The 17,560-nt window shown below is 26.8% G+C and overlaps 3 protein-coding genes and 1 long non-coding RNA gene across 11 annotated transcripts in view; 3 read left to right on the forward strand and 1 right to left on the reverse strand.

Moving 5' to 3' along the window:
- The first annotated feature begins 445 nt into the window (after window positions 1-445).
- LOC123268030 lies at window positions 446-1,828 on the forward strand. The gene is made up of 2 exons (XM_044732911.1): window positions 446-1,399; window positions 1,500-1,828. Exons 1-2 carry the CDS (start codon window positions 874-876, stop codon window positions 1,826-1,828), a joined length of 855 nt encoding a protein of 284 aa, XP_044588846.1. The 5' UTR covers window positions 446-873.
- Window positions 1,829-8,265: 6,437 nt separating this feature from the next.
- LOC123267139 (LIRP-like) lies at window positions 8,266-15,103 on the forward strand. Of its 8 annotated transcripts, none has more exons than XM_044731665.1 (3): window positions 8,266-8,394; window positions 13,140-13,350; window positions 14,723-15,103. In XM_044731665.1, exons 2-3 carry the CDS (start codon window positions 13,140-13,142, stop codon window positions 14,902-14,904), a joined length of 393 nt encoding a protein of 130 aa, XP_044587600.1. In that variant the 5' UTR covers window positions 8,266-8,394; the 3' UTR covers window positions 14,905-15,103. The 8 variants fall into 8 exon arrangements, with proteins under 8 accessions (XP_044587600.1, XP_044587602.1, XP_044587599.1 ...); XM_044731667.1 differs by lacking the exon at window positions 8,266-8,394 and adding an exon at window positions 10,203-10,281; XM_044731664.1 differs by lacking the exon at window positions 8,266-8,394 and adding an exon at window positions 10,484-10,617.
- LOC123267140 lies at window positions 9,005-9,889 on the reverse strand. Its single transcript, XR_006509979.1, has 3 exons — window positions 9,814-9,889; window positions 9,403-9,629; window positions 9,005-9,332 (listed from the first exon to the last, which is right to left on the reverse strand). It is a non-coding gene; the product is annotated as an uncharacterized LOC123267140 (long non-coding RNA).
- Window positions 15,104-16,303: 1,200 nt separating the features above from the next.
- Window positions 16,304-17,560, forward strand: part of LOC123268031 (glutamate receptor ionotropic, delta-1-like) — an 8,049-nt gene continuing 6,792 nt past the window's right edge. Inside the window, exon 1 of the mRNA XM_044732912.1 lies at window positions 16,304-16,355. Coding sequence (XP_044588847.1) covers window positions 16,304-16,355 — 52 coding nt within the window. The remainder of the gene's footprint in view (window positions 16,356-17,560) is intronic.

A 17,560-nucleotide genomic window follows, 5' to 3' on the forward strand; every position in this document is an offset into this window, starting at 1 on the left:
AAAACTTTGATTTTTAATTTTTGAATTTCTAAAGCTCAGCGGCATTTCATGGGATCACTTTGATCGAAGATGGTTTTTTCTTAGAATTGAACGCTCTACAAAAGTGCCCATTGCCGCAAAGTCGTAACTCACACTGGCGAGGCAGTACGGGCCACTGAACCTGATTTTTTCATAAAATGGCGTTTTTTCGCATTTATCTCGTAAATATCAAGAGCTACGGAAAAAATGTAAATCACAAACTTGTAGAGAATTCAATTTCCAACAAAAAAAGTCTTATGGACCGAATCGTTAAGATCAATATTAAGCGAGATATTAAGCCTTGAATATATTTTTTCGTGAAATTTTGGCCGATCATTGATTTAAACTTATTAATATCTTGTTTACTTTCTCTGTTTTTTATATTTTTTCTTCAATATATTTTTTTAAGGCTAGAAAACTAAAGCAAAATTAATAATCTACAATATTTAACCTTTAATGATAATAAACATTTAATCAAACTCTTTTCTCTTTGTTTCTTCTCCGTCAGTAGGTACTTAATAATCTAATGGCAACGTTGCGATGTAACTAACATCGCGGTGATTCCCCCACCAGTTGATCAACAACGTTTGACAAAAAGTACGCGACCAGCGAAAGCTCAGTCATTGTCCGCAAATCGAAAGCCTCTCTCCTCTCCAAAAATCCCCTCTTTTACGTAACCTTGAATTAGTTTAATAAATCGCCCGCCTAATTGCAGCGCTTTCTTTGTTCTTTATTGTGTGATACTAATGCCGCAAATATCGAGAACAAAGCTCAGTGAACACTGAATGTACTCGCGTCGCATTTGTATGCTTTACGTTGCGTTACATTTTTCTATCATTTTTATTCTTGTCAAAGATGTCTGAACAAATCGGAAATAGAGTTTATAATTATTTAATTGGATTTGAAATTCATAATATTAATAATATTAAGTTACCTTCGTGTAGGGATGTATTGAATCTCTTTATGTACAAACATCAATCCTTAAAATTAAGTATACGAGCAAGTGCTAGTAGTGTGATCAGTGATACGAATGCTATTTGGGCTAATCTTTTGATTCCAACTTCTCGACCTCAGCACAGTATTAAAAAATTGGAAAAAATTCACAGTGACTACATGAAACTGAAGAATCATCGAAGTCGTGCAAAGACATCGAAAAGACAACGAACAAATGTGGAACAGTTTAGCAAACGTCTTGATAAATTATTTGACATTGCAAATTGTGCTGCACTAAAAAATTTACCGAAAAATTTGCAGCAATTTTTGACAGATTGTCGTAAAGGAAATAGAAATATCCATCTACCAGCAATTGACGTTATACCAGAAGAAACTTCTGGAAATCTGTCTGCGATGGAAGTAGAAACTCCCAATAATGAGGAAATTGGTTAGTTCTAATATTATAATAGTTTTGTTTAATTATATTTGATTTGTTTAACATTCAGCTAATATGTTTACTAATTCACTGTTAACATTTTTCATTTCAGGAATGAAATTATCCCAACAGTCGTCCTTAAATAGTTTCTGTAGTTCCATATCAAATTCCAGTGAATTGAAGCGAACTTGTTCAGACTTTGAAGATACAATGCCAGCGCCTAAGAAAAATAAAATTGATATTCTGACTTCGGAATTAGTATTAGCACTAGATAGAACTAAAACTAGTAACAGAAATGCGATGTACATCATTTCTGCTGTTATTCAAAGTTTAGGACTTGAGATTGATAAATATAATTTAAGTTACTCCAATTATTCGCAATGCGCGTATTTCAAAAAGAGAAGAAATTGTCGATACGATCAAAGAAGAAGAAATTTTTGATGACTCTCTCGTAGTGCACTGGGATGGAAAGATGCTTCCTGCGGGAAATGGTCAACCAAAAGCAGAACGATTATCAATACACGTCACCGGAATAAATACTGATAAAAATTTAAAAACTCCGATTCTCTCTGATGGCACAGGTGAAAGCCAAGCTTCAGCCATTTTTGAAACGCTGATAGAGTGGGATCTTTGCGATAATGTTAAAGCAATGTGCTTTGATACAACTAGTTCAAATACCGGTAAGTTAATGTTGTGGTTGAATGAATTTATATCACAGTATTTGTTTTTTGACTTGGGAAGAAATTTTCAAATAAGAATTTGATTAATTTTTTTAATTATTTTTACGAATGTTGAGTTAAAATATAAGCTGAGTCAAAATTTGAATAACTGATAATTAAATAACAGTTTATCAATAACTAATTCTTTGTTTTAGGTTGTTTTAATGGCGCATGTGCATTATTAGAAGATAAAATTGGCCGTGACTTATTATATCTTGCTTGTCGCCATCATACTTCTGAATTGATGTTACGAAATGTTGCAGAAGTTGCTTGGCCAGTGACGAATAGTCCAAATGTACCAATTTTCAAAAGACTCAGAGATAATTGGGAAAAAATTGATAAATCTGCGTATGAAATCGGCACAGAGGATAAAGATATTGCACTTATTTTTAAATCAAAGAAAAGACGATATTCTTGACTTCATAGAAAATCAACTGAAGGTATTAATTAATTCATAAATAGTTTTACCATTGAAAGAATTATTATTTATAAAGTTAATTTCTTTTACAGTCATTAGATCTTTCTGATACACTGATAGAAGGACTTGTTAATATTTAATAAGCTTTATTAACTGTTAATAAATGATTTTTTAACATCATGGGATTTGATAAATATTTATTAACAGTTAATTAGTATTCATTACGTAGAATTTATTAACTGTTAATAAATATTTATTAATTTATTAATAGTTAATAAATATTTGTTAACTGTTAACAAATATTTATTTAGGATAAAAAGCAAAAATAGCAATTTTCTTTTGACACTTTTTATAACCCTATAACTGGAATACATTGATAATAATTCAATTCACTTAATAAATTAACGTTTTTAATATGTAAAAATATAAAAAATAATTATGAGCTGTGATAGAATTTGGTAGTTTACAATAAATGTTATTATAATGTAATATAATTAATGCAAATAATTTATAAGGATGATTTTTGTTTATAAGCAACCTTCATATCATATGACATTGCAAGCCAAACAAATTCACTCAACCAAGTATTTATTAACTATTAATAAATATTTGTTATCTATTAATAAATATTTATTAAATATTATTAAATGTACTTTTCTCCCTAATAAATTAACTCCCTAATAAATTATTTAATGTTAAAAAATATTTATTAAATTAAATTATTATCTTCAAATAAATCAAATTATTAATAGTAAATAAATCCTTTTATCAGTGTAGTTATTTTGCATACTTCGATATAACTCGAATTTTTAAGTGATTTCGTTTTATAAATTTTGCCTTTTTAAATAATATTTTTTACTTTAAAATTCTGAAAATATCTTCTTTTCTGGCCGCAATTATTAAATTTTTCTTATTTTTTGTTAGAATCATCATCCGGAGAAATGATTTACAAGGAGTTTTTGGAGCTGAGCTGTATCTTTTGGGTGGTATCAAAAGTCATAGAGCCGAATTTAAAGCACCTGGTGCTTTTCATCACGCACGGTGGTTATCGAAAGCTCTCTATTGCTTGAAAATATATATGTTTAGGGAAACCAGTTTAAAATGGGAGCAAACGAAAAAATTTGCAGAAAATGTGTTTTCATCGTAATATTTTATGTGAAAATATGGTTTACTGCTCCTAATGCAATAAATGCTCCAAACTCGGATTTGCAATTAGTAAAAGATCTTATTGACTACAGAAAATACATCCAGAAATTGCAAAATGCAGCACTCGATAAATTGTCTCGGCATTTGTGGTACTTACACGAAAATCTTGCTTGTTTAGCTCTTTTTGATGAAACTGTGTCAGTAGAAGAAAAAGTAAAGATCGTACAAAAAATAAATTCCCAGGTAGCGGTCAAAAAGCCTAATAAACGTTTATCAGTCGCTTATGAAGAAATAACGTCGTTATCTGAGAAAAACATAAGCGATTTTGTTAATCCAAACTCGTTGTTTATTTTTGAGCAATTTGAGCTCCCCTATGAATTTTTGCATACAGATCCAAGTTTGTGGGAGTCAAATCTTGAGTATAAACGATGTTATGATACATTCAAAAAGTTAAAAGTAGTAAACGATACTGCGGAAAGAGGAGTAGCGCTAGCCGAAAGTTTTAATGAAGTATTGACTTATAACGAAGATGAAAGACAAAGAATTTTTCAAACTGTTCAGCACCATCGATCTCAATACACATCGTGTAAAAAATCACAATATATTGACAATGAATTAATCTAACAATTCATTTTTCTGCTTTCAATAATAATTAATTGGTATTGTTGTTTTTATTTTTATTAAATACTTATTGTTGTTAATATAATTCGAACTATTATAATTTAATAAACTGTTAATAATATATAAATTATTTAAGTGTAATTGAACTCATAAGTTTTATGCAGAAACTCGTAAATCCATTATTTATTAAAAGATTCTTAAGATATAAGCTTTTATAATGTAAGATACTTATCATATCCTGTTTTTCTAGCCTTAAAAAAATATATTGAAGAAAAAATATAAAAAACAGAGAAAGTAAACAAGATATTAATAAGTTTAAATCAATGATCGGCCAAAATTTCACGAAAAAATATATTCAAGGCTTAATATCTCGCTTAATATTGATCTTAGCGATTTGGTCCATAGGACTTTTTTTGTTGGAAATTGAATTCTCTACAAGTTTGTCATTTACATTTTTTCCGTAGCTCTTGATATTTACGAGATAAATGCGAAAAAACGCCAATTTTATGAAAATATCAGGTTCAGTGGCCCGTACTGCCTCGCCAGTGTGAGTTACGACTTTGCGGCAATGGGCACTTTTGTAGAGCGTTCAATTCTAAGAAAATACCTTTTTCGATCAAAGTGATCCCATGAAATGCCGCTGAGCTTTAGAAATTCAAAAATTAAAAATCAAAGTTTTTGTGTATTTTCAATGGGAAATATTCACATGCCTTGGTCGAGGACGTTGGAACACTCATTGCCAATAAAGCTCAAACTTTCAGGGAATTTTTTTTTTGGTATTTCCAACAAGAATTCACGATGGGACCTGAAAAATAAAGTAAAAAAAAAGGATCCTAATATATATATATACGCCATTGCACGGCCTGATGAAAAGCCTGAGGCCCAGCCATTGGTCACTATTAATGCCTGCTTTATGTGTTAGAGAGAGAACGTCAGAAGTCCAGTAAAGTATGTGACAAAACAAAGACAATCCAACCAGCTGTATGACTAAACTAGATAGCTAACGTAGTCACATCACATGCACCATATCGTGCAAGTGTCTTCGCTTGGAACACACTCCTGACTGGACACCGGTGCTCTCTCTGGCTAACGTGAAGATTATTTTAATTAATAATTACTCTATTTTATGCGTCTGATTAAAAAATGGCTAAGGACTTTTCGTCTCAGAATTATTTTTTTTATCAAATGCTACAATGGCGTCCGTTACTTCTGGGACACTCTGTATATATGAGAATAGATTTTCTCGAATTCTAACCCCAAAAGGGATTGTAGGGGCGTTAACAATGAAAATTTCTCATTTCCAATCGATAGTTTTTATGCGCTCGAAGTTTTGTTGGAATCTTTTATTTGTAATGTAGAAATCATCTCGAATAGGATCTTACGAAATTCCTCCTCCACATAGGAGTGCGGGAGTGATAATTATCAAAAAATTCATATTTTTCAAATACAGTTCCTACAAATATAAAATTTCATAAAATCTCAAGAGAAACAGGCAAATACCAGGATGGCCTCCAAGGTCAACGGATTTAAATATTTTTCTTTCTTAATAGTGATATTTTCTTACAACAATTGTCTCTTTGGCAGCGGCAAAAAAGTCATTGTAACGTTTCCAAAATTTAACATTACATGTAGCTATTCAGTCAACGGACTAAGAATTTTACATATATTTTATTTTTGCTGATCACATAACCGAAGAATTGTTCTCATTACGGGATCGCGAAAATGTAACAGATTCAAAGCATTGCATTTTCTAAACACGTGAGATATAGAAAAGAAATTTGGCTACTCATTTTAAGAAAATTCGTAAAAAACAAGTACAAACAATTTTCTATGTATAATTGATGTTACGGAGGAAATTTTAATTAACGGCGAAATTCGTCGCAATTTAAGCTAGGCAGATTTCAACTCCACTTAAGAGACCTGCAATTACTTTAACTAAAACTATCAATGCTCATTTCAAATTTTTTTTTTCGTGTCAATTAATATTCATTTATGGAAGAAAGCCACGGGAATGTTATAGTGATTGCACATTGAAAGTTACAATGAATTTTAGCTAGAATAATCACATGGATAAAAGATACAGGCCAATTTGATGGAATTTGGAATCTGTGCAAGTCAAAACAGTGCTCCAATTAAATTTCAAATCTAGATCTAAAAATACAATTCTATAAATCGCCCAGCGGAGCGGGCGGGTAACAGCTAGTAATTTTATAATTGATTGCATTTAATTAAACGTTGTAATTAAACAGAGCTTAAAAACATAATAATTTTTATGAAAATTTGGTTAAATTTTCGAAAGTAAAATTTTTTGAAAAATATAATATTCACATAATCGAACTTGAGATAAATTGTTTGAAGTATTTGTTAGTAATTTGGTACTTAAAACTTGTCGCAGCTATAAATAAAATTTATTTTAGAATAAAAATTCAGTACTCAGATGTTTTTTCGGATTAAAATTAATATTCACTTCCGATTTTTTACAGTGTAAATTTAAAAAATACATGAGTGTAAAATATGAAATCATGTATATTTGGATTTTTAATTATTATACTTGCTTAAGCAAATTTAAAATTTATTTAATCTAAAAACTCTGTTCACTCCCGATTTTTTAGTGTAGCAATATATCTTCTTCACTTAATTAAAATGTGACACAACTCTTTAAAAAAAAAAAAAAAAAAAATTAGTAATGAATCTCATTTTACTTATAATTATCAAAAATTTATAAAAAAACGACTAATTACCATGTAAAATGTTAAATTTTTTTCACCATGCAACAAATCACACGATAAAAAATAAAATCTTCACCAAACTAAAAAAAGTTCGCCAATTATCAACAAAAATATAAACAAGCAAACTTTATTTACGAATCATCAGAAATGGCGGTTGTTTATATCCTTATTGATATTGATGTCGATAGAGTTGCATGCCGGCAATCGACCAGCCGACGAAGTAAGATAAATTACCGTATAACTGATAACTAAAATTTTCCTCTGCAACAAGTATTACTATAACTATGCTACTATCTAACAAGTAACTCTTAGAAGCACAGATACAAGATAAAAAATAAGATTCCTCACATACTCATAACACAACATAACTAATAATAACAACCAAGTGTATAAATAGCCTCCATTTATTATTATTATTATTATTATTATTATTATTATTATTATTATTATTATTATTATTTACAATTATAAATACGTGTGTTTATATTTAGACTACAAATATTAAAAGATTAATAAGCTCGAGTACGCTTGTAAATATATTAACTATCAAAAAAAGATAAAATAAAATAGTGAAAGCAATAAGAGTAATATATTAATATTAATTCAAGTGTAAATGAGGATTATCCAACCGATCGACTTGGAGTATCTATATTTAGACGTTCTAAAAATAACAATCGAGTAAGAACAACTTCACGTTTGGCTGCGCGGTTAATCGGTGAAGGACCTTTCTGCGTGTCCTTATATTATCATGGAATTTGGCTTCGGTCATCCGTGGAAGAGACTCTCAAGAGTGACAAAATCCCCGAGGGTTAATGTAATTCAAATATATAACACAAAATAGAAGATGGAAGACAGATGGGAACAAGAGGAAAAAGAACAAGTGTTTTAAATAATAAAATTAAATATTAATATGTAAATTTAATAAGGTATGAGTTCCTGGTCTTACTACATTATGGGTGGTGTTGAAGATGGTGATGATTATGATGATTATAATGATGAAGAAGAAGAAGCAGAGTCGTGTGTATGGTCGACTGGGTTCCCTATCATATAGATACAAATGTTTATAGTCGTATATGCCGGCATTAGCCACCAACAACCCATTAACAAACTTGACATGCACCCGGGAAAACATGTTTAATGAGCACGTCTTAGTTGTTCAGCATAAACGCTTGTCCGTTCGTTCCTTCGTCCGTTTGTACGTTCATTCGTTCACAGTTCCTCTTGAGTACTTATAAGACATCGTGAAACCTTTGCGGACCAACACTAGTCCTTGGAACATCCTGCGGCTACCATCAACGTACTTACATCACTTCCAAGAAGTTATAAGGAAATTTATTTGCTTATACCAAAGGGTTGTTAGTAAAATTTTTGAAGGTAAGTTTTTTATTACTTTTTTTTTTATCTTTTCAGGCGTGTTGAAAGTATTTAGAAATTTTTAATTTTTTTTTCAGTTGATTTTTGTAAAATTATTTGAAGAATTTTTGGTATGAAGCTTCTTTTATTTTTTGACGGGTTCATATTTTTTTACTCATACTTTCATGACTAATATTCGGAAGTTTTATTTTTATAAAGTTGCATAGTGTTTCCATTTTTTGAAATGAAAAATTATTACACTTTGTGAGGATAATGTTTGACTTGGAAGAATTTTTCTTAGATTTGTAAATTTATTTTTCATTGGTGTCTTTAATTATTCTTCAGTAGTATTCAATATGCTATTTGCAGTAATAGATTTTGAGGTAAACAAAAACAAATCAAATTTTAGTATTAATAATGAAAAATAATTGAGTAAGGTATAAAAAATGTCAGTTTTATAAAATTTTACAGAAATTTTTTTTATATTAATTAAAAATATTTTATTATTTTTTTTTTAATTTAATTGTTTAAAAACACATCAACTACTTATTATTATCACTGTTGTTATTGTTGCTGTTGTTGTTATTAAATAAAAATTCTGGATAATTTTTATCAAAATTTAAGTGCCAAATTTTTCAGAAAGTTTCATTAAAAAAATTGAAATAATAATAGTAATAACAATAATAATACATGTTTTGGTACTGTAGGATAGTACGAAGCATTATCAATTTAAACATCGAGGTTACCAACTGTATAACTGGGACATTAGTTAGTTCTCTCTTCGGCACTTCTTATTCATCTATATATACTACTTACTTTTTGTTTAACAATTCTCTTCATTATCTCCGGGTCATCTTTTATTGTTATTCGCAATTTATCATCGCGAATGCACGTTAACGCTGAATAAGCACCAAATATCACCATCCTTAATCATATTTAATCGATCAACTTTCTTCAATCTATAATTCCATTAATAAAAAAAAAACTATATCCATTTCATTATATACATTGTGTGTTATATATACATACGTAAGACTTGACTCAACTTGTGCAATTTGTTTTTCGTCTGGCTCTATTAAACGAGCTATAAAATACTTCTCTTGAATTCAACATAGAAATTAATTTTGATTTAACATCATCAATTTATTTTCTCTCAGATAAATTTAGTCTTCTTTTAGATTTTAGCAATAAAAGTCCTTCGCTTGACAAACAATCACTTCTTTCATGCCAAAATTCATTACTTCAGGATTACGATGCTGAGTTATTGAAAAATAAAAATGATGTGAAGATAAGTACAGTGTAGTAATGTGTATAAGTCAGGACTAAGCAAATAATGAAAGAATAAAATATATGTATATTTGTAACTATAACTATATATAATACGTATATAAGCAATTGCAACGTTCTTAACTGCACACATTAACACTTTATAAAACATACATCGGCATCTCTTCACTAGTTTTCAGTCTTGTCAGTCTCTTCGGTTCGGTCACTCCGAAGTGGTACTCTCGGCTCCCTTAAAAAAAATTTTTTTTTTTTTACATAATCTAAAACTGTTTCACTCAGCAATTAATAAAATACGAAAAAAGAAATGATAAATTACAAGGTGCCGACTATAATAAGTTAATTGATTAATGAGTGCCAGTGAATAAAAAAAGAAGAAAAAATATTAATAAAATAAAAATAAATGTATCCAAGAAAGAGTGAGAGTTTAAAATTACTTAAAAGTTTTACGATTATTATAACAACAGAAATACATTTACGAAAAAATATTTCATGATCTTAAGCAAATAAAATTTATGTAGATGAAATTTTTGATTTTATTTATTGATTAATTATTGTGACCACTGTGATATTACGTGATATATTTTTATTTTGATTTATTAAACTTTATATAAAAAATACTAAGTGAGTTTTTCTTATATTATATTGTATCACGTTATATAATTATTGATTATTAATTATAGAATACGATACTTGTTATTATTAGGAATTAATATTAATATTATTAGTAGCGGTTGATATTTGATCTTGATAATAGAATATTCTATTTTATTTCATTTATTTATATCGACGATCATTGTCGTATGTAGAATGTACTAGTCTGCCGACTTACGACTCGCGAATCACGCACCTTCCCCATGACATATAGTTATCACTTAAGTGCAAGTACAAGTACATATTTCCTTGGAGATATCAATGTTCAGACTTGTTTTCATGATAATTATTTTTATTGTTATGGAAGTAATTTTATTTTTTTCTTTATTTTACATACGTGGAAAAATCTATTTATTTTTTATTAATATATTTTTCTTTGGAAATATTTTGATTCTTATTTATACAATTATATTATTGATTGTCTTATGAAATTAATTTCAATTTTTTAAAATAAAATTTTCTAAAAAATTATGTATTTAAATTTTGAACAATAGTTATGTCAAAAATTTTGGCATATTTTTGTTTAATAATAATATTGTTCAATGAAATTTCTTGTATTGTATTAACATATTGACTTGCAATAATTCTAAGCTGTGAATTAATAAAAAAATTAAACTTTTAACAAAAAAAAGTATATATTCTTCATGAAGTTATGATAAAAGTCCTACATAAAATTCTTCTAAAAGTTTACTACAATAACTTTTTTTATTAACCTTTATAACTATTTTTATCACTTCTTCTTCTAATAATTATCAAAACAAATAAATTTTTATTAACAGTTCTATATAAATTAGATAAAATCTAAAGAGGAAATGATGATGATGATGATGATGATGATTATTATTATTATTATTATTATTATTATTATTATTATTATTATTATTATTATTTAATAAAAGTTTCTCAAAATTCTTGATAATACTGGTTCAAAATTTTTTCAAAAATTTTATTTTAAAAAGTTGAAATGGTAACAACAACAATGTTCAATAAAATTATTTATACTGCACTTACATATTAATTTGCATTACTTCTAAACTGTAAATTAATTATAAGAAAAATCTATATTCTTCACGAAATAATGACAAAATTTCTTTATTAAATGATTCTAAAAATATATTATAATTACTTTATCTCGTTAATATTTTATTATTTTTCTTCCTCTTTTTCTCTTTTAATAATTATCAAAACGAATAAATTTTTCTTAATAGTCCTATAAATCAGATAAAATCTAAAATAGAAAGGATTGAAGAAGAAATAAAAAAAATAGATATAAATTTGACAAATGAAGACATTAGAACCCCTGACCTGTACGATATATTAACGAGATCATGAGGTCGAGAAGAAATAATTTAAATTACGGAGTGCAAGTGTTTATAAGGTGATAGCCAGTACAGTTTAAGATTTCTCGTCTGGTTGCGTACATGTGAACTCATACATAAATAACTGGTGTACTATACGCTGTCCCACCGTTTAGTTTTAGTTTTATTTGCTTCTCCACTCTTCTCTATGCTCCACTATATCTCATACGTATAAACATATACATAATAGTCGTACATATATATCTAGTCATCATTATTTGTCGTATTATGTTCCGTTCACATATCATATCACAACTTGAGCATCATATATTACATATATATAATGAATATGACTAACGAATTTCTCGGTAAAGAATTAAACTTTAATTCAAACTCATAGACACTCTTTTTAACACCGGAAATTATTGTCATCCATTTAATAATTAATTATTATTTTAATTTTTAAAAGTTATACTAAACAAATGACCACTTACATAATGTCGAAAATTTGAAAGAATAACAATTGACAAAAATAGGATTGATTAAAGAAATTATCAGTATTGAAGTGAATAATATTTTAACAGTATTCGTCCGTCAGATTATCGCAAATAATCATTAAGCTTTATAAATATCTCAGCCATGACTTTTTTTTGTTTTTTACTTAAAAATGTTTACACTAATGGGTCGGAAGTTGATTAATTGCAGGATTTTATATTTTTAAAAATTATCCAATCAAGCCTAAGAATACTTTTCACTATCAGACGACTGAAGTATTTAATAAAAGTCGTTTTGTTATTCACTTAGTTGATCTAAAATTTTTGGATTATATACTTCATTGTAAGTAATCAATTTTGACCCTTGTAGCAAAAATTAAAATAAAAATAAAAAATTCAAATAATTTGATTAAAAAAAAAAAATTATAGAATACGAAATAAATAAATGCCTGATTTTTTTTTCATTGTTCTGCATTATCAAGAAAAAAAGTTATAGAATGAAGAAAAAACACATAAAATGAATAAAGTTTTATTGATCGAAAAAGTGCAAAGTAATTAAAAATAATCAATAAATATTACTTAGTGTAGAATAATTAGTATATAGAATGATAAGATTGTTGTTGCGTTTGTCGTTTGTTTTTTCAACTCGCGTGTGGTATTGTTATTTAAATATTTGTTTTTATGTTTATATTTTTATTGGTATTGAGTCACCAGAGTACTATTGAAAAATAATATAATCAGATACAGAATTGCAGGAGACTGAAAATAATAAAAAATATGTAATATAAATATAATGATATGTGTTAAATTATCAATGTAAAGTATAAACAGTCGCTGAGTAAAAATAACCTAATGGAATTGTAGGTTGTAGGTGAGAAGAATTGAATGTCGCAATTTCAGCTCATCACACACAATTACTGAATTATTTCTTGTTATTATTTATTACTTCTGAAGATATTATTTATCGTGTAAAATAATGTTTATTTTAATTATTTAATAATAATTGTGTGTGGTTTTTTTTATTTTTTATTTTCAGATGTCCACGTATCGGTGTAACGTTATTGCTATTTTGGTGGTTGTGGTATTATTAGCAATTAATTTAACAAAAGGTCAATCTGAAAATTTTCCGTATGGAGAAAAACGGCAAGAAGGAAGTGCGACGCATTATTGTGGGAAACGGCTGTCAAATGCTTTACAAATATTTTGTAATGGTGTTTATAATTCAATGTTTAAAAAAAGTGGATTTGGTATGTATTTTTTTAAATTAATAATAATAATGTTTTTTTGCTTGGTAGTTTGAAAATTTTTCTCAGATTTGTAAATTTATCTTTAAGTAAAAACTGAACAAAAATTAAATCCTTATTCTTTTTATTAATAATAAAAATAATAACAATCTTTAATCTTCATTTCGTAGCGACGATTGTTTTCTTTTTAACACGCTTTTATTAGCTTGGTATGTATGTCACGTAATTTTTGAACGCGATTTTCACCCACTTCAAAATGTCGAATAAAATTAAAACTTTGCACGAAGCCATGCATTATTTTATCTTTGTGACAAACATTTTACTACTGGCAGGATCAAATGGAGAATTTTGTACGTTTTACAATTAAAAAAAAAATTATAGTTTGAAAAACTGAAATACGCGTTTTGATAAAAACAGATCTAAAATGTAGGTAATAATTTTAAATAGGTTTAAACTAAAAATAATTTATTTTGTCGTAAAATAGCGTGAAGTGCTTTTTCAGATCTTGTCAATAATGCCTTTACTTTTATAAAAATTTGTCAATAAAATATATATAACAATTAATATCAAGCACCCTCCACTTTTTTACGATGAAATGAATTTTATAAAGTAGAAAATTATTTTCTAGTTTTTAGTCTGGTTTTTTATTAAAGCGTGTTTTTTACTTTTTTAAACTATTATTTATTTGTATAAAATTTTTTTTTTTTTTTTTTTTGTTTTTTTTTTTTTAATTTGAACTTTTTAATATAATCGTATCACGTAAAATAAATACAAAAGTATGGAAAAATATTTTTAAACAAAAAAGTGAAATTTAATCATTTTTTTAATGTAACAAAAAATTTTTCATAATTGTCTTGAATTTATTTTTGATAGTATTTAATATACTTTTTATAGTACTACATTTTGAAATTAATAATAAAAAAAAATTTCATAGATCATAGAAAACTTCATTTTTATAAAACCATTTATTTGAAGTAATATTTCTAATTAAAAGAAAAGTTAAATTCATCATTTTTTTTTTAATTATTAATGATTTAAATTTTGTAATTATATGAAATTACAAAAATAATTATACGAACTTATAACTTATTGAGATTAACGTGATAGCATATTATTTGTATAATTGATCAGTAGAAGAAAAAAGATCTCGATCACGCGACATAAAACCACAATTATTCTTTAAAGTCAATTCCTGATTATCACACCAAATTATAAAGTTTCACACACTTATTTCAAGCTTAATCTCCTAAATATTTTCAACAAAACATGTAATTATAATAAACATAATTTCCCGAGTTTTAATTTGTAAGTTATAGATTAAAGTAATAATGAAACAAACCAAAAATATTATAACACTCACTTAAAAATTTTTTAGAAATGGAAATGGATGATTATCCATATGCATACGACTATCCTCTAAGATCTCGAGCGAGCGCTAACGCAATGATGGGCCGATTTGGAGGCGCAAGATTTCGACGTCAATCACGGGGTGTTCACGATGAGTGCTGCGTAAAACCTTGCTCGATCTCCGAGTTAATGAGCTATTGTGGTAATTAAATAATTATTAGAAGGAAGAGTGATTATTTATACGAAGGAGTTCATCGACTTTCATCATTACTGTCGTCATCGATATTACATTACTTTTTTTTCTATTTTTTTTCTTTTTGTAATTTATTATGAAAGTTATTACTACGTAGACTTTACAAACATCAAGCTATTGTTTACTCCGACTAAATAAATCTATTTATTGATTTAATATTCTTCAGTTATAATGAATAATTATTAATAATAAATTATTGATTACAGCAACGATAAGCGATAAATCTCAATCAACGAAATTTGCAATTGCTTGATTTGCGTCCTTATTACGCTCTCTCTCTCTCTCTCTCTCTCTCTCTCTATATATATATATACATATATATATATATATATATATATATATATATATATATATATATATATATATATATACTAGCTGTTACTCGCCCGCTCTGCTGGGCGCTTTATAGAATTGCATTTTTAGATCTAGACTTGAAATTTAATTAGAGTATTGTTTTAACTTGCACAGATTCCGAATTCTATCGAATTGGCATGTACCTTTTATCCATATAATTATTCTAGCTAATATTCATTGTAATTTTCAATGTGCAATCATTATAACATTCCCGTGTCTTTCTTACAAAAATTAATAATAATTAATATGAAAAAAAAAATTTTTAATGAGCATTGAAAGTTTCAGTTAAAGAAATTACAGGTCTCATAAGTGAAGAAATCTGCCTAGTATATAAACATAACCAATAGAATTAAAAAATTTATTTTAAACAAATGACAATCAAATAAAATAAATTTAGTTACAATAAAAATTCATTATTTCTAAGTCAAAAAAATATAGGCTCCAAATAAGTAATCATCAATATATCATATACTAAAACCTTCTCCGAAACACGCTGCATCTTATGGTATAAGTATTATTCCGATCGGTTTAGTCGTTTTCGCAGTATAACCGGACAAAAAAACCGGCTCTCCATTTATTAGTATAGATATATATATATATATATATATATATATATATATATATATATATATATATATATATATATATATATATATATATCTTTTATCTTTAAAGCTGTTTATATTTCTTGAGTTGTTTACTATTTCTGTTTACCGCCAATAGAATTTTTATTTTAATAAGTTATATAAAGATTATTTTTAATTTATTTATTGTGCGTAGTTTTAAATATTTTTTTATTTTTAATCTTCCAGACAGAATTTTCTAAAAATAGAAAAAAAACTTCTTGATCAAAAATTAAACGATAAGAAGAAATAAGCAAAATAAAATCTTTGTATAATTTATTGAAAAAAACTGTCGATCATAAACTAAATAAAGTGATAAAATATGAACATATGAAAAAAAAGGGTGTTACTTTTGAGTATTGGAATAAATCGATTGAGCATGGACATGTACACTGTACAAGAACGCCCGATCGTAGCGTGTGATAAAAACCGTAATAAAATAATAAAAAAAAATAAATAGCGTTACGGCTATACATTTTCGCAGCATTACTTCGCATATTATACGTACCATGATGTTATGTAGACAATGAATGATTAATTGCACCGAGAAAAGAGACATCAATATAATAATAACAATTGCCATTACTCATTACATGTATATTGACTTTTTTGTTCTGATATTTTCTTTTTAATTACAGCTTTAGCTTAGCTTTTTTATTTTGCTTCAGAAAATTTAAATTCTTAGTTTTATTATTATTATTATTATTATTATTATTATTATTATTATTATTATTATTATTATTATTATTATTTGTAATTATTGTTAATTGATCTCGAATGTAAAATTATATTAAATTATAATTTTTTTTTTGTAATTAATATTGTTAAAACATTTATATTAATTAAGTAGAAGTAGTAAATTTATGATTAATTAATTTAATTATTTTAATTGTAAAAAATGTATAATTTGACAAAAAAAATAAAATTATTGTAGAATGAAGAAATCTTATAATATAATAATAAAAGATAAAAAATATATAATTATGAATATAAAAATTTGTATGTTACCTCATATATCATCGTTAATGTGATTTGTATGGAATGTACTTTAATATAATGATTAATTAAAGAGTCTTGCACAATTAAAAATTTTTTGAGTTTCAATAATTAATTGTTGTTTTACAACTGAATTCATAATAATCAGTCGATGCTGTGATCATATTGATTTCGTCATTTGTTCCCCCGCGAAGAGTAATTATAACAATTACACGAGTTGTTACTGTGTAACATTCATCAATAATGTATCATGGTCTATCAGGTGTGTTAAGTACATATTAAATAATATATATGTCTGTGGGTGTTTCGCTGGTACGCTGAAAAAATTTAATTGTGTGGCGGCATTGACATTTAACCAAATTTTTGTATTAATTGAATTATTAATGAGCCCGGGCGTCGAATCAGTGAAAAAGTATGAGATTTTTTGGTCAATTTATTTTAAACAGGACGTCGGAAAAATAATCGGGGGTTATTTAGGCATTTTTCCAATCGTTTAATTCGTTTTAATCAGTAAAATTTACCGCGGCTTTTATCTGATAAAAATACTTCAGTAACTTTTCTAACTCGTGACAGTATTATTTAAAATTAAAAAGAGGACAATAAATTAATGTAAATATACATATGAGTAAGGTTCTGATTC

Source organism: Cotesia glomerata, linkage group LG6, assembly GCF_020080835.1.
Source record: "Cotesia glomerata isolate CgM1 linkage group LG6, MPM_Cglom_v2.3, whole genome shotgun sequence".
Taxonomy (NCBI): Eukaryota; Metazoa; Arthropoda; class Insecta; order Hymenoptera; family Braconidae; genus Cotesia; species Cotesia glomerata.